Consider the following 25646-nt stretch of genomic DNA (forward strand, 5'->3'; position numbering starts at 1 on the left):
CGGGAGATGTTAAGCCGCTGAAGGAGAAAGAATGCCTTGAGGTGAACAGCCAGAAGAGTCTCAAGGAAGGTCAGTCACTTGCTGGGTGGGGGCAGAAGTGCCAGGCACAGGCAGTTCACCAGCATCCGTGATTAAATGCTCAATGTCAGGGAGAGGCTTTGTATGTTAAATGAGATGTTGTTCTTCGTCTTAAAAGAATGTCTCGAAGCTAAATTTAGAATTTACCTGAGACTGTAAAAACAACGGTGATACCAGCTTGGTAGAAACTGTAGTGTCTTGTTGGAGTAGCACCTAGTGCTGACTTCATGAAGTGCGCTGAAATTGTCCTGCAAATATTGCAGTGCTTCAAAATGTCACTACTGCAATAAATATAATGAAATTAATGTCGTTAAATATGACACTATTAAAAATAAAACCCCTTTACTTTAGTTTTAGACGTAGATTACTACCTCATTTCCAACAGGACTTTTCTCAGCTACCGGCCTTCTCTAGAATCCCCTTCTCCCTCATACTTTAAATTGGATTTGATTCTGCGTTCCAGATTTACGCTTTTCAAATTACACTGTGTCTCCTTAAATGGTTGGGTTCAGACTGTGCATTAAATTGATATAATGCACAAGCAGTAGTTAGTAAAATAGCAAGTCTGAGGATATTTGGAGTGTTATTTAAAGCTGACAAACAGTACTACACCAGATTGACTTACAGTAGTACTTGTTGGACTGCGATGCCAATACTGCTGAGGCAGGGGAGTTGCCTTACTCCTAGCTGGAGGTATTCTTCCAGCTGGCCTGTGGTACGGAGAAGGAAGAGGCCTCCTGAGGTCAACTGCCAGCCCTGCTCAGCCCGGTTTGTTAACTGGTGCATGTTAACGTACAGGGCTCTTGGCAGTTCAAGACTCAAACTCCAACTTTTTAATCAGAAACAACCTGTAACTGTAGTAGCAACATTCCTTCTTTCCTTTTGCAGCACGCTGCCTTGGCTTTTACTGCAGATCTCTCTGGTCTGTCTGGTGATTCAGAGATTTCTTCCTTGGTGTTGTGGAAAGACTGCTGGCTTTCCCTTGTGTACATGAGATCATGCTTTCTCAGAATTTAAGTGCTGGATTTTGGTGGGGTTTGCTTTTTTTATATTTGGATCTTAATGTTTAAAGTAACAAAAAGACAGCCCATTTCATTATTGAATTTGGTACCTGACAGTTTATTTTTAAAACCCCTTTACTTAGCTCTATACCAGGGCTAGAGAAACCACTGATTTTTATAAAATGTACTGATACTAAAGGTTTCTCCTTGATTGGGAAGATAGATGGTAAGCTGAGTGTTGATGTATGTGGCTGTGGCTGGGAGCATAGCAGTTTTGCTCCCTTTACAGCAGTGAAGTACTGACTGAAAGACAGTGATTGCAGAGAAAAGGCCAACAGGGCTGCTTTTCCATGGAGTTTGCTTTGCAGCTCTAAACAGGCCCAGTTAAACCTGCTGCTACCGCTCCCTCTGAAGCTCTGTGGGGCTTCAGGAACAAAGAGAGAAGACGAGGAAGTTGTGAGGGCAAGAGGAGTGAGCATACTGTTGTGGAGAATGCGGTAGGGAAAAACAAAACCTAACGTAAGCTACTAAGAAGTAAAGCGAAAAATACGTGTAAAACCTAGCATGGCGTGTAGTGTAGGTGGGCTAATAAGTAACCACGGTAATCATTATCTTCAGTCGTCTTTCAGTATGTCAGTTATGTAGAAAGTGGATGCAAGAATGTACATTACAGTAATGATGGTCTGTCAGAGTAGCAAAAAGCCTGCAATTATGGGACACTCTTCCAGTCTAAATTAATGAATGTTTTAGAATTTAAATTATTCAGTGCATAAAAGAAGATATAATTTTTCCCCACAATCACTATCTTTGCTTCCTTTTTTCTGTTCTAGTACTTGTTCTCCATTTTCACTTTTCCCCAGCGAATATTGCTTATCCTTGTATCGCTCCTGAGTTTGGCAACCTAGTAATTAAAATAAAGAACCTCTTTTTGAGAGTATGAATGACTACAGGATCTCCTCTTCTAGCCGCCTTCTTTCTAAAGCTCAGAAAAAGCAAGCATCATCTTTCTTGTAGTATATAGAATGAATTATGGAAAACACCGCAAATCTGCAGGATTTGCCTCTAGAGAGACTAAAACAGTTTAATCTTTTCAGTTTATAATGTCAAAAAACATGTAGCTTAGGTATTTTGTAGATTTTTTAAAATCTGACTGCAGTTGTTTAATTTCATCCTATTTAAATAACACTAGGAATAACATTAAACCACTTCTTTTACAGAACAGTATGTTCAAAATTAGCTTGTGGTATTCTCTCACTTCTTTTTCACCCCTCCTTTTTCCTTTAATTCAAACGAGGAAGTGACTGATTTTGTACCTTAATCATCAACCCTTTTTTGCTAGGACACAAAAACACTGAACAATACCATCTGTGAATGGTTAAAACTGCAAAAATTAAAATTGCAATTCTCTTGGCAATGGATGGAGCACAGAGAGGTCAAGTAAATCAGAAGGTGCTACAGCCTTTGCTTCATAATGTGTTTTGCACAGGTTTGATAAACCTAAATACCGTGAAAGAGTGCAGTGTGCTTTTATCAGCAACGAGTACCTTAGGAGAATTGTTAGGTGCAGTTCTTTTTTACTTGGTATTTTTCTATGAGGAAAACCTTTTGATGGAAATGCAAATCCTGACACTGTCTTCAGCAAATTAATATTAAGGACATTGGAATGTTAGATTACAAGGATGACTGTTTTCCTTTGCTAAATGAATGAATACTCTTAGAAGATACACATTATAGCATCCTATAGCACATGAGGAAATCCTCTTAATTACCCTACCTTCTTGTAAACAGCTCATATATTAGTATTACATGTTACCTGTTCTTTGAAATCAGTTCTTACTTTTAGCTGTTTCATCCAAAAGGTAATTTTGATAAGCAAGGAACAAAACCACTTTTGAGCTCTGAGGCTAACTGTACGCTGCTAACTGAACAGCTTTGTCAGAAATTCCTGCAGCATTGACTTCTGATGTCAAGTAAGTCACCAAAACATTTAGAAAATTCAAGTGAAAAGCCATAAATGAATCAGTACATCACTATGCATACAGTTAGTAAGAAAAAGTATTGTCGGCAGTGCGTATATTGGCAATGAGGAATGAATTTAGGCTGCAGGTTAGAATGTTTCTGACTGAGGAGTGAAGTGAATTTAGGAAGTCTTGCTTTGTATCCTAAATTGTTTTAATATAAAGAGTGTATGGCCCCATAGAACTCTTGAAGACACAGTATTGCATTGGTGAAACAAATCATTACGGTTCTGTCTCAGGTGTGATTTAAGAGGAGACTTGATCCCAGTTTGTTTGCACCATGGTTTTTGTATATTCATCCGAGCTTCAGAGTTACCAGTTGTCTGCAGGAAAACTGTAAGGAAAAACCCCTAATCAGGGAGGAAATTTTCTTTCCACCTTGAAATGTAATTCCTTTCCTGGATTTGTGTTGCTTTTTAATTTTACTGTTTTGTGAGGAACTGGAGACTGGCAAGTGTTAGGAACAGGATACAGGGTGGAATGAGTGAAGCACAGGGATTTCTCAGGTGTTGGTGGAAATGTCTTCACTGTGTCTGGTTAACAGATTACCAGGTTTAGTCAGGAGGGATTTCTTCCCTTCCTCCCTTGCAATCACATCAATATTGCGTAAGAATTGTTTATTTAACAGATTTCCTGCTATTGCTGGCATGTTGAGTATTGGTGATGCTCTTGACCTCTGCTGCTCTCCTGCGGTGGCATGTTAAAGATTCTGCTGCTGGTTTGCTGGTTTTGGTTGGGGTTTGTTGTTTGGGGGTTTTTTGTTTGGTGTTTTTTCGTTAGGTTTTTGTTTGGGGTTTTTTGTTTCATTTTTTTTTAAGTTTTTGATTTTGTTACATAATGTTTAGAGATGTTTTTATGACCACTTATCAGTGGCAGTCTATCAGGTATGTTTCTTGTGATACAGATAAGAAAAACACTGGAAAAAAAGAGTATTATTCCTGTCATCTTAATTAATAAAGGAAGCGCTATAAATTCAGTACACTGATCTTGTGAGGCTGTGTTAAATTCTTAACTTTATGTATCTACCATAAACAGCGTCTTTAATGACAGTAGGATAATTGTATGTCTTACAAGTAAAACAGCACTTACTCCACAAAATTTTCTTAGTCAGTGTAGCACTTAAATGACTAATAAATGTTTGGTAATACCATTATAATAAGCATATGCTTAAATATTTCGATAAACCAAGGCCACAGTGTATTAGTTTGATTTTGTATATAATCTGCATACAATTAGAGGATGCAGTGGCTAACCAAGAGTTCTAAGGAAACTTGCTATGGCAACTACAAGATTTGTGAAAGGTTTTATAAAGGGTGAGAATTACGACTGCTGCTGTCAAAAGTAGGTGTAGTCCCATCTAGCCCTGCACTGCCTCGTTCTTGTGCTGGCATCAGTAATTGTGCCACCTTGAAGTGAGTAGGATCAGTGAACAGGTATTACTGAAGACTGTTTATTTCAGTGGTGTTAGTGTTCAGCCAGATCAGAGCACTGACCTGTCATGCTGCATCTTTGCCAGCATTGATGCAACTGAAGCCACTGGGGTTGGAGGGAGGAAGAGACCATTGTCTTTTCATCAGTAATCCTGTCTTAGATCACATTAAATGATGAAACATGCTCTGAAACCACTGTCTGTTTGTTTTGTTGCTATGCTGGAGGTTTCTTTCCTCTCATAAAGCATCCAACAAAACATGTATGTACCTCAGCCTTAATGTAAAGTCCTTCTAATGCAGCAACTTTGCAGTCACTGTAAGAGATCTGACTCAGCCACTGAGCAAGCATCTGCAGAGATCTGATGTTGTTGTCTACATGCCATTGCTTACATCCCAGTTTGCAATCAGGCAAGTTGGTGTAAATCCACCTTCCTCAGTGTTGTGAATTAATGTGTAATCTCATGAGTTGGAGGATCTGCTTGGGTGTGTTTTTTGTTGCTGGCTCTTCTGTGCCTAGGAAAAGCATGGAAAATGGAGGTAATACCTTATCAAGAGGGCTCGGCTGGCAGTCATCTGTCATCAGTGTAATGTGCTCCAAATTATCACAAAGCAAGACTGTAGTAGATGCAGAATTTGAATGCAAGTTCCTGAGTGTCTGGACAGAACACTGCTTGCCTGATGGTAGTATTTGAGGAAATGCAAATTATTAAAAAAAAAAATCAGAAGCCTGGACTAAGCTGAGGAATATTTGCAGATTTAGAAAACGTAGTTATTGTTAATAGACTTAAGGTATGCAATTTTAGAGAATACTTGGAATGTGAGCTTTAGTTTATACAGACTTGCCACCCCAGATGCCAATGATTTTTCTCATTTTAAAGATTTAAACAGAATTGTGAAAAGTATAGATTTTGCTTTTTACATATAGACGTGCATATATATATTCATCCCAGCAGACATTTGGGTACTTTGTTTGGAGGCTTTTGTATGTTCTGGCTTGTTTCTAAGCAACATGTTCCATAGCAATAGGATACAATACAGATTGTCCTATATCCTAGTCATTAAAGCTTCTCAACTGATGCTATTGTTGTGCTTTTATAATTTTGTTTTAAATGTGAAGTTTACAGTTAGCTCATTCCCATCTCGCTTTGCATTTTCTGCTTTCAGTATGATGATGATGCTTCTGGAAATAGTGATGTATACATCATTACTGTTTTACAGACACCAGCTTTAAATCACAGTGGTGTAATTTAAAAGACTTGGAGGTCCTGCAGGGTTTCCCTGCAGAATTCTGAACAGATTATCTGAAATGGCCCTCAGGAGTCTCCACTCACATGCTTTACATTTATCCAGAACATTTCTAAGCTTAAATGAAAGTATGACTGAAGAATTGCTTAAAATGAATATGCGTCAGAGGCTGTTTCACTTAATTATTTTGGATATAGTCTTAGCAGAAAAATCACATATACAATAATGGAAAAGAAGAACATTAGAAGTATAGAAAATGGATTATTTTTTTAAAAATAAGTAATATATTTTCTTTCTTAAAATTAGATCCTGGCATACATTGAAGTTTTGAAGACTGAACCCAGTATAACATTCATTCATGTTTAGATGACGTCTCATTTCTTTAATGATGTATTGGTTTTGTTTTAACATTCAACACTGTCTTACATCTTTAGGCTGATGGAAGGCAAGTACCACAATTTTAAATGCATCTTATCTTTAAACACTGTACAATTTACTTAGAATCACTTCCAACAAATTACAGGTAGCTAAATATTTTCATGGCTTTTCCCTCTCTTTGTCATGCCATATAAATGAAAATAACATTGTTATCAAATTTCTGACTTCTGACACCTAGGAATGAGGAATGACAGATGTAAACTAGCCACCATATTCCATAACACTCCTGAAACATGTACCTTGCATATCACCTGCTCTGTCTTTCAGTTATTATACAAAACAGTTTTTATTAATTTTCAGTTGTATTCATAGAACAAATTAGTTGAAGAGATTAATCTTTTTATCTCAGTATTTAATGAATTATAAATAGAGTACAACACCCTATATAGAGTTGAGGGAGAAACAACCACGACTCAGGACGAAGCAAAACATCTGTCTCAGGAAAATTAGTGTAAATTCTGCTGTTTAGAAAATGACATGTAAACTTTTTAAATCTGATCAGATGGAGCTTGGGGGTGCAAAGGTAACTGATAGAGGCACAGAGTTAGTACTCAAGACTTGATCTCTGCAGTTCTGTAACTGTTGTCCTGTGCTGTGAGGTTGGTGCAGAATTCTAATACAAAACCGATGCTTAGATCACTTGTACAGTTCACCTACCATCTGAGAAAATACTCTCCTACTTTACTATCACTCTGCCATTCGTATACTTGTATTATAGTCCTGATGCCAAATAACTAGTTCTAAATTACTTCAGATCGAAGGTACAAGAGAATAGTTCATCTCCTGAAGCAGGGTTTCATTGCAACTACATCTGGTGGTGACATCTATTCCTCTGTGTTTCAACCTCATGATGTTAAGAGACCTTGGTTGCATGAAGGCTGTTTGAAGCTGGCAGAAAGCAATGGAGGGTTTCTGTGCAAGAGCTTTAGTTCAAAGGGAACGCCCTGTTTCCAGCACTGTCTGTTTCCATGGCAGCCCGCCTGCTGCCTGCACTGGAGTTCCGACCGCTCTTGGAAATTTCCAAGGCAGGATGCAGGAATGTTAGACATTACATTTTCCCATTTTTACTTGCAGCTTTAAGGGTTTAAATAGGTAATATCCACTAGATTTTAACTTCGGAAGAAATAAAGAAAAGATCATATACAGAACATAAACAAATCTCGATGCATTATTTTTCTTGTTGCTGTTATTAGAAAGAACTGTGTGCTGTCGGATGAACCCCTTCCCCCTGGGTTAGTGTGTTTCAGCTGTGTAACTGTTAAATGGCAACCACTGTTTGCTGTTTCCTAGCACCTTCTCCAAAAAGATAAAATTCATATTTGATTTTAAATTAATAGGATATGTAATTAACTGTATTAGATGTGGAATTATTATTGCTGTAACTGTGCACAGTATGAGTTCTGGGTTTTTTTCAAGACAAGAAGCAGTGGTGAAAGCTTGTCAATCAGTGTAGATAGCATTGTTCCTGCGGGACAACTATCAATTTATTTTTGGCCTCTTTACATTCCAGTGCTTGTGATTATATGGTACTACTTTGAGACATCTTTTTCCATAGGATACAAATTACAGATTTGTAATAGAAATCACTTGCTCAACTTTAATAATAGGTGCTTGTTCTAAGTGATTTAATAGTAGACTTTATTTTCACTTATTTTACCATTCACACTGAGTGAGACCTGACTGGACTGCTCTGTATTTCTTACCTGTCAGAGGTGTTACACAGAATATGATGTGGACTTTCTCAAGTGCCTACTCATGCCAGCTTTAATGCACCCAAACCAGGATAGTGCTTCAGCAAGCTATTGAGGATCTGCTTGGTTTGGTTATTAGTCTGTATGCCCCTTTAGGGCATAGTGCATGTGAACCTGAACAGTACTCACTGTTTGGAAACAAAGGTTGTTAACTTTATAACATCTATATAGAAATAGAAATTTCTATATAGAAATATATTTCAAAATAATAAAGTGCACTGGTTAACAGATAACTTCTCCTTTTGTGTACTGTCATCTCCATTCCCTTAATATAGAAGCACTGATTCCATGCAATGCTAACACTGGAAGAAACTGTAAAGAGTGGGAGCACCAGGCTCTGGCGCTCAGTTTTTCAGGTGCTGAAAATTCTATACCTCCAGTGAAGTCAGAAGATGCCTACTGACTTTATGAAAGTCAGACAACCTGATGTTCTTATTATGAGGAGGGATTATGCTTTTTGGTTTCTTCAGTACTTATTAAATAAGCTATTATAGATTTATTGATCATTTTATTGCCTGAAGAAAACATATGGAAATTTTGGAATCTCTTCACCTGGCATTAGTGTTACTCTTAAAATCATACACTGACTTGAAAGTAAAAAAGAATACCCTCCCTTCCCCCTCAGTCAAAACAGGAGTCTGACAGACCTTTCTGTGCATGGCTTTTATTCAGAAGCAGTTCAAAGACAGTTTCTTAGAGCTGCAGTGATGTGAAGGGGGATTCCTGCCAGATAATGTTAAGTGCAAAATGTTCGTGCTTTTAGTAACTAGATTTGCTCAGTGGTGTTAACATAGCTCTTCTTTTTCACATACACTTTAAAAAGAAGAACATTATTACTGACATTAATAGTGTTTAACATATCTAAACCATTTTCAGTTCTGGGCCTTTATTTTGTAGATCCTCTTGTATGATTTTTAGATGTTACGCAGGTAACTGCCTAATGCTTAATTTAAAAATGTAAAAGTGAGAGGTAAACTATTGGGCAACAAGCTGAATGGCTTTACCCTGATAAGAACAATCTGTTAAACTCAATGTTTGAGTAAGTACCACCCCATGGGGAACTTTGTTTTGTAGTCCCTCATGTCTTTTGAATTCTTTTTTCTCCAGATTCCACACTGGTTTGTCTGAAAATGGTTCTTTCTAATCAAGGGGGGCAGGTGGGAGGGAACAACCAACCAACCAAAAAACCCCACCAGTCCAAAAAAACCCCAAAACAACAAAACACGAGAATAAATAGCATAGTATAATAAAGTCTTTAGATTTTTTTGGAAGTTGTGTCCTCTGATCTCATCCTTATTAGATTTACCTCTTTGTGTATTACTGACTGTTGTAGAAATTCCTTGCTATATGTATATGATAAGGAAAGTGTATTAGGTTCAATTACATTAGATTTAAACCAACCTGCATTCTAATCTATAGGATGTTTCTCACTGAAATACAGCAGCAGTTCTTTGCCAGAATTACCAAGTGTTACCATTTCTTCCTTAGAAACGTCTCTGGTTTTTACTTTTTGTTGCTGTGGGGGCTAAAAGTATTTTAGGTCCTTACGTCTTCTATTAAGAGATAAATATTAGGGGGTTTTCCCCATGTTTGCTTTGGAAAAGCAAAACTTTTTGTGTTCGGTTGTTTGGTTTTTTTCCAGCTTTTAAACATCAAAAAATAATATATTTAGGATTTCTATTCATAATTACTTTCTGTTAAGAAACTTCATTACTAATGTGTTCAACTGCTTAATACTTATTTAAACAAAAACCAAAAGTTCAGGCACCAACTTTTGGGGGTTTTTTTTAAACTTCTTAATTTGGGGGTTGTTCACAAAAGCAAACATCTGGTTTTCATCCAGCTTTGTTTCTGTTTAACCTCCTTGATCTGGTCAAGTCAGTATTCAATGATTATCTTATACCAACTTTCTAACCATGAGTCATCTCTTCTTTAGTATTCCCACTGCAGTGCTCCCCTATTAGTCATGCTAGAGGCTGTTCTTTCTTTACTATATAAATATAGAAGTAATATAGAAGTTCCTGATATGTGTTTAATAAGTGAGTAACTGCACGTTCTATGTCTTCTATAGCTCTTGGTTTTTTCAGTCCTCCCACAGTTTTTATGACTTCTCCAGACACACATGGGACAACAAAATCATCCCTTACTTGCTTTGTGATGCCCAGTGTAGATTAATAGATGGTGGGTAGGCAAGTAGTGTTATGAGAGACCATAATTATTTGTTAGATACATTTTTGCTAAAAAAATGCTAAAGCTTCACACCTGGCTGTATATGGCTTATGTGCAGGTACATTCTATTTTTCTCATCCTTCTGCTATAGTACACTGTGTATTCTCTCAGTTTCAAAGTTTAAGCCAAACATCCGATCATAACTGAAGCCACAAATTACTTAAAAATACCAATTCTGAGTTACTTACTGTATCTGATGACATGTATCAGCTCTGCCCTGGACATAACTGATGTTGGAGCAGGTAATTTTTCTTGGAAGAGCTTGAAAGAGCCTGAAATAAAGAGGCATATATTTAAAAATGACTTGTAACTAGGTAAAAGGTTTGGTAGACACATTCGTAGTGTGTTTAGTGTTCTAAGCCAAATTTAAGTATGGTGTAAATTTGGACCAAAGACAGCTGTATAGCATGGATGAAATTCCTGCCCAGAGCATGACATGCTTTTTAACCCTTTCCACAGCTTCCCAGTTGTGTAAAAGAAAACATAGTTTTAGTAAAGAACAGAAGAAAGTCAAAAATACTGAGTGTGACATACGGTAGTCTTGCCGTGCTGTTTAGAAATTGGTTCTCACATCATTTGGATGTGTAAGACTTAAGATTTTTAAAGGTATTGCCTGTTTAGTTTTAAGACTAACTCTGAGATGTTTTGCTTTTACAGTTGTAAGCAAGAGAACCTAAAACAACATACCAAGAGTTTGCTTTCCTGTAAACATCATACCAGTTAATGAATTTCTCAGTGCTTTGTACTAATGCAGCTGCAGGGATAGAAGCTTAACAGCGTAACATTATATCATATGCTTAAAGTGTATGTCCATTGAAATGTGCATTTCTTGAATGAGCTAAGTCCTGACCAGTACATTATTTTTCTTAATTCACGCTTACTTGTATAAAGCTTGTGGACTTTTGAATGCACAGTTGCATAAACGTGTGTTTGCACACGCTTACTTGCGTTTTTGGGAGTGGGTTAGAGCAATCAGACTTACAAACCCACATGGTTTTCTACATAAAGACTTGAACTTTCTCTACCCATGCTCTGAACTTAATGCTACACCATACACCAAACCTGACCTAGGAAATGCTGCTGAAAGGAGTGTAACAGCATCATTTGAGTTGGTTCAAGACTTTAGGCAATGTAAGTTTGCATTTACTAGTAAGAGCTACTATAAGAAGAGGTCATGGCTTACCTGGAGCCACATGAAATTAAGGGAGACCAAAAATAAATAATTCAAACTGTTATAAAATAAGTCTTCCCTTAACTTTTTATAGTTATTTAATATTACTTAGAAAATACAATTCATTACTCAAAGCAGGTATTTTCAAGTTTCCAGAGGAACGCAATACATTTTGAATGACTTTCCATTAATTTACATTTTACTGTTCCTACTTTTGTATTCTCCCATCTCTGTCCTTTGTAGTTTACAATATGGTAAAGTCTGAACAGACCTGCTATGCCGCAGCCCTGAAATGTTTGTATTTAAGTTCTCCATGTTTGTGTGATACAAGAAAATAATGTCCTTGTTTTCAGGACTTGCTATTCCCAGTCTTAATGCTTTAACCAGAGGAGTATCCTTCCTGTACTGTAAAACAGGAAATAAGCTGGTTCCTTTTAACTTCTGAAAACAATGAACTTAGCCTAATTTTTCAGAAATTACATTCATTTTGATGTTTTGGACAATGCATTAGTTTGTTTTGCTTCCTTGTGAAACACAATGGGAACAGCATGCCATAATCATACATCCATAATATCAAGGCAAAATTAAAGAAGGTAAATATTACATCTTTAGGGGTTTTTTTCTTGATGATCTCTTGTTCAAAAGATTAAATGCCACATTAGGGTAATGTCTGTCTGTATCTAAGAAATAATGAAGTACTGTGATAAATTGATAAAGAAACATGGGAAGGAAACAACAGAAGAAACAAGTTCTTAATTTATTTTGGGTTTCTTTCTGGGTACATTTACTATATCTCGATTAAGTGGGAAACAGCATTTTCTGGTGTTTGGAGGGAGATTAAGGTCTTTTCCTGGTTGTTCTGGTGTTTTTAAAAAAGCCAGGTAAAATACGTTTTCTCTTCAGTTTCTCATGTTTCAGAGGATTTATTTAAATGTACAATAAGCCTTTATATATATATTTTAAAAAAACCCATACCTTTCCTTTTAAAATCCTCTGCCAGCATAATTTCTGTTCCAGCATAGTGCAGTCATGTAAGACTGGTTAAAGACATCTAAGAAGGCTATATAATCATTAGGTGTTGCAGTTTATGGTATAAAATCTTTCTACCTCACTATGTTTTCTTGAATCTGTTCTCTGAGTAGTGTTTCAAGGGGAATAAAAAATTCCTAGATTCAGATGGATACTTAATGCCTCTTGTGAGGCCTAGCTGATAGGAGAAGTGGATGTATGTATGAAATGCAGTCCCTTTATCAGGTGTGACCAAAAAGCAGCAAATTCCAATATAACTAGGGGTTGGAAGCAGTCATTCCTAACTATGCTAATAGCAGTTGCTCCTTATTGGTGGCTGGGTTAGAGGTTACTTTCAGGTCTGAATACATAGTGAAAAAAAAAATTACTGAAGTTGCAATACAGTATCTTTCGAATTCTTTGTACTTTCAGAGGGATAGTGTGCTTACATATGAATGAATGATTGTTTTCTTTTGTCAGTACTTCAGCTGAGACTACAACAAAGACGGACACGGGAACAGCTGGTGGACCAGGGCATCATGCCACGTAAGACTTACATTATTTCTAGTCATTTGTATTACTGTACTGTATTGATTATTGACTGAATGTATAAAATAATGAAGATCAGCATTTCTGTGAGAATCATTAAAAATAACTTTATTATTTGAAAAGAGTTGAGATCCTTTTGGTAATCTAAATGAGCATGCAGTAGATTCATCATGCTCACCTAATGTTTCAGTTAAAATAGCCATTGTGATGGAAATGCAAGGATTTGCAGACATAGTCTGATTCTCCTTTCATTTTCTCTCTTTAAATTCAGACTAATCTTACTGAAATAAATGGGATTATATAAATGAGTGAATATCAGTAACAAAGGCAGTAACAGAGGCAGTGGATTAGGCCAGGCATTGGGCACTGAACACTGGATCGTATGACCTAACGCAGAAGCTTCTATGCCTAAGCCTTCCTGAGTATGAATCCCTTTCCAAGAATCTTGGGGGTTTGGTGCGGGTTTTTTTATTTATTTTTTTTAGAAATTGTTCTAAATTTTCTCCAGTTGCCAGAAGTTCCTGATCAACGTGCTACAGCTGACAAAATGTCCAAACTGGTCCAAACCAAAGTTTATATAGTGGTAAAAACTCAATGAATGCCTTTACTTGCTGTCTTTGGAAGAGATAAGATGCTACTGGTCACTTTAGTATGACATGTCTCGTGAAGGCAGCAACATCACCAAGTTCATAAATACATTTAGAGATGTATTTATGATTTCAGAACTCTCTCATGCTGAGCTTCTGACTCTTTGGCCTGGCTAACTACCCTCCTTGACAGCTATGCAAGAAGTTACCGGTTCTTCAGTAAACCGTTTTTCTCTCTTACACTGGAATTTAATTGCTGATCCTACTGCTTTGACAAGCAAATAATGTTTGTAAATTTGGATGTTTATTGTATTTGTATGTCTGAATTCACAGCACTTGTATTTTGAAAGTAATTGCTTTATGCAATTGAACTTGAGTCTATTTTTCCCTTCATTGATTTCTGTCTGTTAGAGATGATGGTTATTTCAGCAGTAGCACCTGTGATTCCTAAATTGATTTTTAGGTATCATAAGAGAGTCCTCCTGAATATGGCCTATTTAGTGGCCTAGAGTTTAACTGCAGTTAACTCTTTCTTTAGAGATGTTTTGGTGTTCTTCCACTTGGTCTCCCAATGACTATGCTAATTGTTTAGTATTATGGCTTCTGACTTGTTTTGGAGATCAGCCTCGCCTTAATATGAGGGGTGCACAGAAAACATCAAGAATTCCTAAGTGGTCAAGGTAATAGGTCCAAGTTGTCAAAAGAGTCAACTGTGAAAAGTGATTTTCCTTAAAGCTAACAAAACCCCTAGCCATTGAACACTTATCAACATTATGTCAAGCTGTTACAAATAGCCCAGTGTGCACTGGGTAATTCTCGCTTGAAAGTACAGTATTATGAAGCTAATCTCTTCTTGCAGGTATACAGCAGACTTCAAATTGCTTTGCTAAAGCATCCTCACCTTCCCAGGCCTGATTATCTTCAGGAACAGAATGATCAGTTTCTTTTTGAGTGAAACCTGGGAAAAAAACTTCAAAATTGTCAGAAAGTGTAAAAGATTTTGTTTTGCATATTTGCAAAATCCATCTTCTCTCTGCCAAAAGTGTGGCAAATAAGATGGATTATGGCTGCTGCCATTTCACTTCCTTTCAACAATCTGGTTGAGATAGTGTTTTTTACTTTTTTTGGCTGTTCAGCAGCTAACCATCATGCTGCTTTCCAGTCTGAACATTTGAGACTTCTACAATTTAAATCGGCACAAATAGTTCTTAAGGGATGGTCCAGTTCTCTCTAGTAACAGCAAGTATGAGGTATAGACATAGTAAATACAGTGGAATAAATGAAACAGTATTTTGTCATTCTGAACATTATCTCATAAAATTTCTACCGTGGAACAGTTTTGGTAAATAGATCCCAGTATACACAGTGAAAAAGTTAACTGTTACATGGTAGTATCTGTTAAAATCAAATATTCCAAGTACTCTGTACAGCAGTGTTGCTCATCTCTGATAAATATAAGTGAATACAACTAGTCTGGGTCAAATGTAAGCCTGATAAGATGCAAACACAACTCTGAGATGGTGTTAAGCGCGCATGCACACCTACTGATTAGGGTATTTCTTTTGGAAATCACTTCTGTCAATTTAACTCTTACTCTCCCTTCACAGCCTTGAAAAGTCCAGCTGCATTCCATGAGCAGATAAAGAGCCTGGAGCGTGCCAGGGTAAACCATTTTGTGTAAACTTGTTATTAATATCTGAAATGGATAGTTGTGTGGGATACTGAATTCTCTGAGTACGTGAAAAAATTACTACCATTACAGTAATAACCTGTGTTTTTATCTTGGAAGAATCCATTAAAATATAATATTGGTGTCAAATTTGAGAGGAACTTTGTTAAGCCTTCACAGATGAAGGTGGGGGAGTACATTTACAGTCATGATGTAATACATGGCTTCAATGAGTTAAGGATAGGATACATGGGTAAAGTATGCTTGTGCAGTATTTCTGAAGCAAATCTATACTATTGTGATGTTGTGTGGTGGTAGGAGATCAAATCCAAAAGCATTCGCGTTGTTTGGGGAAGATAGAAATTCATTAGCACTGCTTGACTGATAGAAAACCAGAATAAACCAAACCCTCTACAGCCCACATTCGAACAGCAGTGTCCACCCACCTAAATGCAACTGCAGTTACTCATTGACTGGACATCAAAGGTTTATCAAACTATTTTGGTTTTTCTCATAAGTAGTAGTTAATGCTATTTCCTTATTTCTTTAAAGACTGAGAATTTCTTGAAGCACAAGATTCGCAGCAGGCCAGACCGCTCTGAGCTGGTCAGAATGCACATCCTGGAAGGTATGTACCCAGCTCTAGGTACATTTTGAGCTCCTATTGGAAAGAACATCTGTTCTGCACACAGCTTCCTAACTGGATTAGGCTTTGATATGGATTATTTCTAAGGGTTTATATGCTATACAGTGTCTGTGGTAATCTGTATAATAATAGATAAATCCATGGTGGTACTCAAAAATTATGTGGCATCGTACTCCCTCTCCACCAACACCCCAACCAACCTTTAATGAACTTTTACACTGCCTTGTTATTTTCCTTGTTGCTCAGGTCATATGAAACAACAGTCTTTTTATGAGTGGGGATATATTGCTGTGTTTCGTCATAATCTTACCAAATACAGAAGTTACCAAATAGCCATGATCCAAATCAGTTTAACAGCCATTGCTTTTCAAAACATGTATTTGGATTCTAACCCAGATAAGAGTCTCCATATTGACAGATCACATCCATATTGACAGACTATCTCCATATTTTCCTTGAAATACAATTATGAAGACTTAGATTTGTGCTAAAAGCTATTTTAAAAGGTAAACTTCTTAAGATGCTTGTCAAGAGAGAATACAAAAATCACTGGGTTAATTAAACCTTTACCATAGCATACACTGGTAAACCAGTGGAGCAGCAAATGCTGTCTTCAGATTATAAGAAGCGTTTGTTATTTTATATTCCCCACTTTATTGTTGGACATTATATAAATGTTTACCAAAAGTATTACCACTGTTAGAAAAGAGGTTATATTTATAGAAAAACATGATCATGAGGTTGAAAAATATCTACTCACAGAATCTTGGTTCTGCTTATTAATTTGAGAATTTTCAGGATACTACTTGCCTACTTTTGATAAAAGGCGAGTGGTTACTGCAAAGACAAGACAATGTTGTTTGCCATGAAACTGGAGAAAAGATGGAGGAGAGCATTTAAATGAATCTATCTTTTTAGAGACCTTTGCGGAGCCTTCGCTACAAGCCACTCAGATGAAACTGAAGAGAGCTCGCTTGGCAGATGACCTGAATGAGAAGATTGCTCAGAGGCCTGGCCCTATGGAACTGGTAGAAAAAAATATTCTTCCTGTAGACTCCAGCGTTAAAGAAGCTATTATAGGCAAGTAGGAGTCCCACAGCTTCTCTGCTATCTGCCTGGCATTGTGGAATATAATAATTTAACTTTTGAGAGTAATGTTCACGAGAAGAAAATATACTCAAGGTTTATTCCTACTTATTCTTTCAGCTTCTCAGTCCTAAACATCATTTAATGAAAGTTATCCTATTTTTATTAAAAACTAAGTTTTAATTACTAGGTTTTAATAGTTGGAGTATAATACTGTCTTTGGAAAGACTTGTTTCTTAATAAAAATTACTACAAAATAATCGAACAGCTGGCCACTACTTGATCTCTCCTGGGTGCCTGTGTGCATGCCACAGCTGTTAAACATACCTTTGTATCACTATGTACTTAGCTTTATCGATCCCTTGAATGTGATTTAATATGCCTGTCATTATATTAAAAACACAATAAATGCTTATGTACCATATGTTTAGACTGTGCTGAGAACTGATCATTTTCTAGCAGTTGGCTAATTCTGTCACCGATGTCTAAATTTACTTTATGCAACAACAAAAAAAAATTGTTTTGCTTGTTTCTTTGTAAACATTGTAGCAGTTGGACAAGAGAATTATCCTCAAGCTTTGGATGATTATTCCTTTGATGAAGACAGCAGTGATGCTTTATCACCAGATCAGCCAGCCAGCCAAGAATCCCAGGGTTCAGCATGAGCCAAAACCAAGTGACTCACCATCACCAGTGACACCAAATGCTGCTACATCAACACAGGTACAGTTTTTAAGTGTTGAAACAAAATATTCACAGTATGAATTCACAGTATGAGCTTTGGTCTTGGACTGTAGAAACGGGGCAGTTTCACATGGAATGAATTCATTTGCTGTTGGAAGGGAGTGCCTGGGACTCTATTTTGTGTTTGGGAGTGTAGAGACTAGAACACAGGCTTAGCTGTTGGCAGTGATGAAATTCCCATAGACTGTGGTAAAGCCATAAATTCACTGAAATTCATTATGGCTCATAGAAGATCTACAGCTTTCCCAGAAGTTGTTTAAAAGGTCACATCCCTGGTTTACTCCAGCTGTTATTGATTACTTAATGTCTTTCTGCATTCTGGGCAAGGTCTTGAACTTGTTTAGAGTTAAACTTAGCTGAAACAACAACAGTTGACGTCAGTTCCATTACATCTCCAGAGAAGTCAGTAAAAAAAAACAGGTTTCCCACATAATTTAAATGTTCTTTCCTATAGTTTTAAAATACTGTCTAAGGAATTTACTATTTGAGAAATTAAAGTAACTTTTACATTGATTTTTCTATGAGGTTTTTAGTATTTTTTTTTAGTTACTTACAAAGAAAAGAAAATAACGAAGTCTGCCATAGCAGATAAAATGTTGTCTTATGGTATGCATTTAAATGAAAACACTTGACTTTTCTCAAGAGTGTTTACATGCTGAAATGAAGAGTGACAAAATTTTTGCCTTATATCAATGCCGAATTGATTGTTGAATCTAATTGACACAAGTCTGCTGAGCTATTGTGTGTGCTAGAAAAAAGCCCTTGATCCTGAACTGCTGTTTCTTCCCAGTAAGCCCATTTTCCTGTTGTACGTAAGTGGAAGCAGCTGTATTATTATCACAGTAATTTATGTTTCAGATTGCTGCATTTTACCGTACTATCTATGTTTAAATTTAATGAATCGTTTAGTGAAAAGACTTGGGTGTTCATCACAATTATATATATATATGAAGTGACTACAAATGGCATCAATTTAATAGTATTGCTTGCAGCCTTGTGTACTTGATACCAATACACCAGGTGTGTATAAGCAAACAAATTTCAGTAGTGTTGTCATTTCTGTTTGATTAGCTGAAATGTTTTCTATTCATTTGAACAGTATTTCTCAAGCTTAAAGTGTTAATTCAATGGAAATTCAACAGCTTTAGGACTTGTTTCATTTTATGCAAGTCTGTACCTGCTAAAAACAAGTTGTTCTAGTCTGTATATCTTTAAAATACTTTATTTTGAAAGAATTTGAGAGTTTATTAAAATTTGACCAATATGTAAATGATACTACCATAAATGTGTAATATTCTTCAGGTTAATGTTGATCAGCTGTAATCTATAATGGAATTTTTCCTCAGGAGGACTTTCCCAGAGTGTTCCTTCATCACTTTCTACACTACACTACACTAAAGAGAAAAAGATGCATAAATTTGACTTCCTTTTTTTTCCCCATGCCTGCCTTTTTATTAAGCATTCTTTTGGAAAATGCATGTATTTCTATATTTGAACTCTCAGAGGATGTGTAGCAAAGCCAGAGGTCTATACAGGGAACTGTGCTGCAATTTATAAATTAAGACACAAACAAAGGATAAAACAGAACTGATTATGGAGTTCTTAGTGCATAAAGTAATGTAAAACTAAACAGATAAATATTGTTTGTGCCCCAAAGATGTTACTGTCTTAATGACAATGGATACTTGACAACTGAGTAGTTTAGGATTTGCAATTACTCTCCTTGGGTTTCTTATTACTATAGTGGATAAAGTCTTGTGAAGTTCATATTCAAAACCAATGCTGGACACGAAGTACGGCACATCCACTTTATTTCATTGTTCCCTAACATACAGATTAAGATGTGAATTTGGTTTCATGTAGAGAGAATGTAATTTGTGTTGAATAAACTGAAAACAAACCACATGAAATTAGATTCCTAAGTAAAGAATTAGGTTCCTAATGGAAAGTTAAATAAAAATACTTAAAGCAGTATGTGCCAAAAGCTTTTCAAGTAGGAAGCGTAAGATAGATACGTGATTGCAGCAACAACATAACAGAGCACTTGAATTTGATTGAAAAAGCTCTTCAGCTAGAACTTCAATCCTTTGCTTATGGATTTCATAACATTACAGCCCCTTCTGTGCACAGATCTAAAATGTGAAGTTGCTCTTCTGCAGAATAAAACAGCTGCTTACCCTGTTCCTTTGGAAATAAAGAACAACAGCACAGCACGTCTCTACAGGAGATGTGTCTGGGAAATTGCTCCTTCATTCTTTTAATTTCCTCTGACAAATTTTACATTTTATTACAACATAAAATACAAAGAATGTTTTGAAAACAGTGGAGTGCAGCCAGAGTTCTTTTCAAGGCTTCCTCCTCCACGCGTTTCCAGGCTTCAGAGGATGTAACATAACTTTGAGAACCATCAGCTGTCTTTGACCGATGACCTAAAACTTGCTTTAACCTGATGTATTTGCATCTGGTAAGGATTAGGCAGTTTAACCACACCACTCTAAAGAGATCAAATTGTGGCATTCGCAATTTTGAAGACATTAAACAGTTACTGTCAAAACAGCTCAAGTATTTTGCTTCATGAGACAGAATATAATGACTGTTTTCTTAATATATTCACTATAGCTTGTTGACCTGCTAGATGCTTGTTTGCAGTTAGGTCCGAAATTGTATTAGCTGTGACTGCAAATACAAGATCAGTTTAAAGGAAACAGTCTTTACATTAATTTATGAAGTAATCAAGTGAAGAAGTTGAAACCTGTTAATTTTGTATATTTCAATTTAAAAATATATCAAGTAAATTATTTTCACAGTTCATTGCCTCATCTAACACATGCAGGTAAAACAGGGAAGTCTGTAAAAAGCTTTATGTAGCCATTAATCCTTCGTCATTTAGGATCACTAATGTAAGGAAAAAGTAATTCACAGTATGGCAAGTGGAGAAGGCTTCACACCGTGATTTCAAGCAATATGAATTAAAGGGGGTGGAGGGGTGGGGTTTTTGTTTGTGTTGGGGGTTTGGTTTGGTTTTGGGTTTTTTTGAAAGTTACTAACTTTTACATTTGAAGGAGTTTTGTAGTGCTGTCATTATGGAGTTGTTTTCATAGCCTATAAAAGGGTTGTTAAATAGTATGTTTGAAGTCAAGTTATTTGTTTGGGTTCAGGAAGGATCAGAATGCTGAGTTGTAAAAGATAATTTAATCAGTAAGCTGAAGCATCAAATGTTTAAAATGCTTTTTAGATGAGACTTCAAGAAAAGAAAATGTAAGATCCAGTGAAAATCATGAGATCATTAGGATTCTCCTATGCTTTATGGTAATACTGTACATGACACTTTGTATCAAAGACAAAACTAATTGCTTTTTAAAATGCTACTGCTATAACTAGAATAAGCATTTTAAACTTGGTAAAAGTGCAATATGTTGGAATACAGCACCCAGAACCCTTGCTTAAAGGGTAAGTCCCTCTAAAGTACCCTGCCAATTCTTATGCAAGTCCAGCAAATAACACATACTGTGTAGATATCGGATGCTTTCCAGAGCAAACACTTTGAAAGTTGGATATAAAAATAGAGGCATTTATATCTTTAGCCTGCCACCATAAACTGACACAACCCCAAGACAGGCATGTGTGCAATGTTTCAGTGACTACGCATGGCATACTAAATCTTGCAATTTATTAAAGCAGTATCAGGAGCTTTCCCTCTGGAAAGCACTACAGAAGGATCACAACCACTATATAGTTTAGATTTATAGGTTATGGCAAGCTCACTATGGCTGCTGGTTGGCACGTGATGGTTGGAGAGGCAGCAAAATGTCTAAAAGAAACACAGAGATAGAAGGGAAAATTATTATAATTTAATTGTAAGCTGAAGTCAGAGAGTTCAGTGCCTGCAGGCTGGCACCTTGGTAACTGCCATCACAGAAATACACAAGAACCGGGACACAGAGCTGCAAAATGCATACCATGTGTTTTTAGCTAATTGATTCAAGTCCTTTGTGGTACAGTCTCATGGAGGAATAGTAGAGCATAGGAAGGAATGAATTAAGGAGAAGTACGCACCTGACATAATTAGAATGCAAGGTTTTAGAATGTATTCTGAAGAAAAAGAGTATTTATTGATAGGGACATAAAGGATGGGCTTTTATAAGAAAGAATACTATACTAGGTGATCTTATTGCTTTATTAAACAATGGAAATGCAGCTGATCTCATCTGTCTAGACTTAATACTTTAAGATATTAAACACTAGCAAAACTGGAGAAGTTTGAGTTTAGCAGGGGTAAGACAGGGAAGTTCTGGGTCAAAAGAAAGATGGTAACAGCGCTCTGCAGGAGTTGATCTGGGGACATTATGGTTTCATGTTACCATTAACAACCTTGACATCAAGAACGGGTCAAGGTTGGACATAATAATGCACACAGCAAAAGCTGGAAGGCATAGTCAGCACAGAGTTTTTCGGATTATGCAGAAAGAACTTGTTGACTGGGCTTGTAGGAGAGAAATAGAATTCCAATAAAATTGAATAGTTCTTAGAAAGAAAAATACACACCACCTTTCCTCATGAAGAAATGTAGAAACCTGAGGACTCTTGACTCAAGAGAAAACTGAGAAGGAATACAGTGTGAGTGCAGTGGTCAGCAGTGACATAACTGAGCTACAGTGCTACTGCCTCTGTGAAACTGCAAGTATACCAGATGAGATGATTCCAGTACAAGTGTTAATGCCACTATAAGGATCCAGTGAGACCACGTATGAAATATCTTATACATTTCCAGTTACTTATATCCAAGACAGACTAATAAAACCTAACAAAACAGAATGATCAGAGAATGAAAAAATCTCTTATAAGAGTAAAAATTAATTTGTGTAGCTGCAAAAACAAGGGCAGAGATCTGTTTATGTATAGCATCCATATGCCATCAGAGGGATATTCACTACAGAGGGGAATAGATTTTAAATCAGAAAATAATTTCAGCACAGAAAAAAACTGGTAGGACAAAGTTAAGCTTGGTGAAGTTTGGTTATTATGTAGGAAAACTTTTGGGAATTTTCTGGGAGGCTGGGAAAAGAATAATAAAAAAGTCCTGGGCCTATAGGCTCTTTAAGAAGTTTATAAAAGAAATTGCACATGATATTTTTAGCAGCAAGGGAACAAACTCAGTAAAGTTCAGGCTATTGGATTGTACCTGCACAGTAATGTAATCCAGGAGAAACATACCTCCTGGCACAGCCGGAGCTGTGCTTTCCCTGACAATAGGAAGCTGTTGCTGCAAAATGCATCTGTGGTGCTGCATGATCATTCTGAAACAAGAAGCTCATTTCCCTAATGTTGATGTTTGACCCTCATGAAAGAGGCTATTCTGACAGTACTAATTTGAGTGGTAAGGTTCTCCATGTGCACACATGATTCTGACTTCCCAGACAGAAGATACTGGAGGCCACCATCCTAAGGGGGGGAAGCAGTGTTCTCTGCAGCTTCAGGAGGCTGCTGCAGTACACATGGAGTGTCTCTAGGTGCAAATATTAATGATGCTTCAAGCAGCGTAAAAACAAATGGATGTATCTCTGCTAACAATGCACTCCATTTTCCTTTCATTATTTTTAATCCTCACCTCTCCTTTACTCAACATTTTAAAAATGTTGTTTGAACTGTTTTTCTGTACTTAGTTGCATATAAAAATACAGAAATTATTTATATTCATAAAATCTGTAATTCTTTGGTTCTAGAAGCCTTGATATGTGAAACCTGGTGACACTAACAAGAAAACTTTATTTGACATAACCTTTTTCTGTAATTGTGAATGACTACCTTGAAGAGAAGATTTCTTTTGTATCCTTATGTCAGGAGCAGAAGTACTTCAGTGACAGCTGTCAGTTCTAGGAGAACTTTGCAATTACAAAGCTAAGAACTGGCATCAGTTAGGTAATCTGATTCTGGGCTACCAGCCAGAGACAAATACATGTTAGGAGCAGTTTAAGTAAAATGTTCTTGACTTGAATGAGTGAGGTACTTCTGAGGGGCCTTCCAGCTCTTTTTGTATGATTTTGAATGAAAGACAGAAAGAAAATATTTTCATGTATGTTAAAAGAAGAAAATAATTCTGCTTTTTTTGTATGTTGTTATAAATCCTTTTGGATTATCCTACTTTCTACTTGCAGAAAACCCAACAATAATAAGAAAAAATTCATTATTGGGAAAATACGTACTAAGATATACTACTAAAATTGATACTAAGATCAGTTACTGTTTTGCCTTGGTGAAACTGGAAGCACTGTACTGTATTTGTAAAAACGGACTGCAGATGCGTTTACATGCAATGGATAAAATGCAAACTAAGCAGTCAAGGAAAGAAACCAGTTTATCCTATTTGCTGTATTTGAAGTGTGCCAAAATGTACCTTTTTAGAATACTTGTAGACATATACACAAAAGAGTCCTTGTTTTGCCATTTCTCCTAAAAATATTTAGTGAATTTGCCATGACAGTAAATTGTGTTAACCTTTTCACATTCTTGCAATGACTCAGGTGGTGGATGTTTTTAATGTTTTTCTTTTTCCTTATATTTTTTTTAATACTAGTATCCACCTTTAACCTCTCCAGTTCCTGAATTTCTCAAAACTCCCTCTACAATCGAACAGCATGTTACACGTTCTACTGCTACAACCACCCTGACTACAAATACTGTATCTGCAGCAAAGCCTGGGCCAACATTAGTAAAGGTAGGTGCCTGTTATCTGAGGACTGTTCTTAATCTATGTCCTTTTCCAATGCTATATTTAATGAAAAAAATAGATGAATAATGTTATAGTGTCCAGAACTAACGTTTATTAGTGTTCGGGAAAACACACTGGGTTGTTGGCTGAAAGCTTTTGAATACTAAGATCCATAATTAACAGTTGTAGGGACTGGCTCGTTATTCCAAGAGATCTTGACAATACAGTTGAAATTAATTCTGAAGAATTATGCATTACATTGCTATGGGAGTTTTCCAAAAGTTAGGACAATAGATTTTTGCAGTGTTGAGTTTCTACTTTCTATGGATTAAATTGTTTCTAATCCAGTTTTGTGTGGAGAATAATAGAAACAGAGGCAACCACATTCATGGTCTACCTGTAACCAAACTGGTGAACAGCATTGCTCCTTTTCTGCACCTGTTTTCTTAGTTCATTTATTGTGTAAGCAGAAGGCACTGTGTGAGAGAAGCTACTGTATCCTTGTATTTGAGTACCAGAAGAACATACGTGGTTCTCTCTTCTGCACTGACCTAGCCAGCAGCATGGAAAGCTTTGTCAAATCCAATTAGAGTGGGATTTGTGTTAGAAAACATCTACAATATTTCATTTCAGCAGCTTTGCAAAAGTTCTTCAGCTGTGTAATGACTGTATGTGGACTTCTGCCTAACTACATGAAGCTAATTCACAGTTAAATTTACAAGGATGAACTCTAATAATTATTTTTAGCATAAATTTGGTTCTATCCAGTGAAATCACTGGACTTGTACCAGCTTACTTAACACAGGACCTTAATGACAAATTCAGATATCCCCCAAAACAGGCTGTGTAATAAATATACATGGATCAACACAGGATTTCTGCTTTGATACCTTCAGTGTGACTAGGTAACGGCCTTTAACTTTTCACTCAAAATAATTTTAAAGAGCTTGTAAAGGAAAGGAGTTCCATCACATGTGCAGATATTGCTAATAGGGATGCTGCTGGAAGTTTCCCAAGAGTGTTGCTGTAATTTATAGGACTGTCCATGCTTTTAATCTAGACTTGTAAGTACCTCTGAGCTGAAAGGTGTTTTCAGGCAGACTTTAAGATTCTAGCTTTTCCTTGTACCAAATGCTAAGTGGCTCTGAACTTCCCTGTTTAAGAAGAATGCCTCTTTGCAATGGCAGGTTGTGACTAGCAGAAACCCTTAGCTTCATTTATACCATCTATTAAAAAACATTCACAAACTGATTCAGTGACTCCTCCTTGTGCACAGTATAAGCCAGC

At 36.5% G+C, this 25646-nt stretch overlaps 1 protein-coding gene across 1 annotated transcript in view; it reads left to right on the forward strand.

Moving 5' to 3' along the window:
* The first annotated feature begins 8 nt into the window (after nt 1-8).
* The window catches only part of LOC104406817 (MKL/myocardin-like protein 2), a 40763-nt gene continuing 15125 nt past the window's right edge, over nt 9-25646 (forward strand). Inside the window, 8 exon segments of the mRNA XM_010015914.1 lie at nt 9-69; nt 12850-12915; nt 15113-15168; nt 15727-15802; nt 16739-16900; nt 17456-17567; nt 17569-17629; nt 24225-24365. Coding sequence (XP_010014216.1) covers nt 12909-12915; nt 15113-15168; nt 15727-15802; nt 16739-16900; nt 17456-17567; nt 17569-17629; nt 24225-24365 — 615 coding nt within the window. The 5' untranslated portion in view covers nt 9-69; nt 12850-12908.

This window comes from Nestor notabilis, unplaced genomic scaffold, assembly GCF_000696875.1.
Source record: "Nestor notabilis isolate BGI_N333 unplaced genomic scaffold, ASM69687v1 scaffold9526, whole genome shotgun sequence".
NCBI lineage: Eukaryota > Metazoa > Chordata > Aves > Psittaciformes > Psittacidae > Nestor > Nestor notabilis.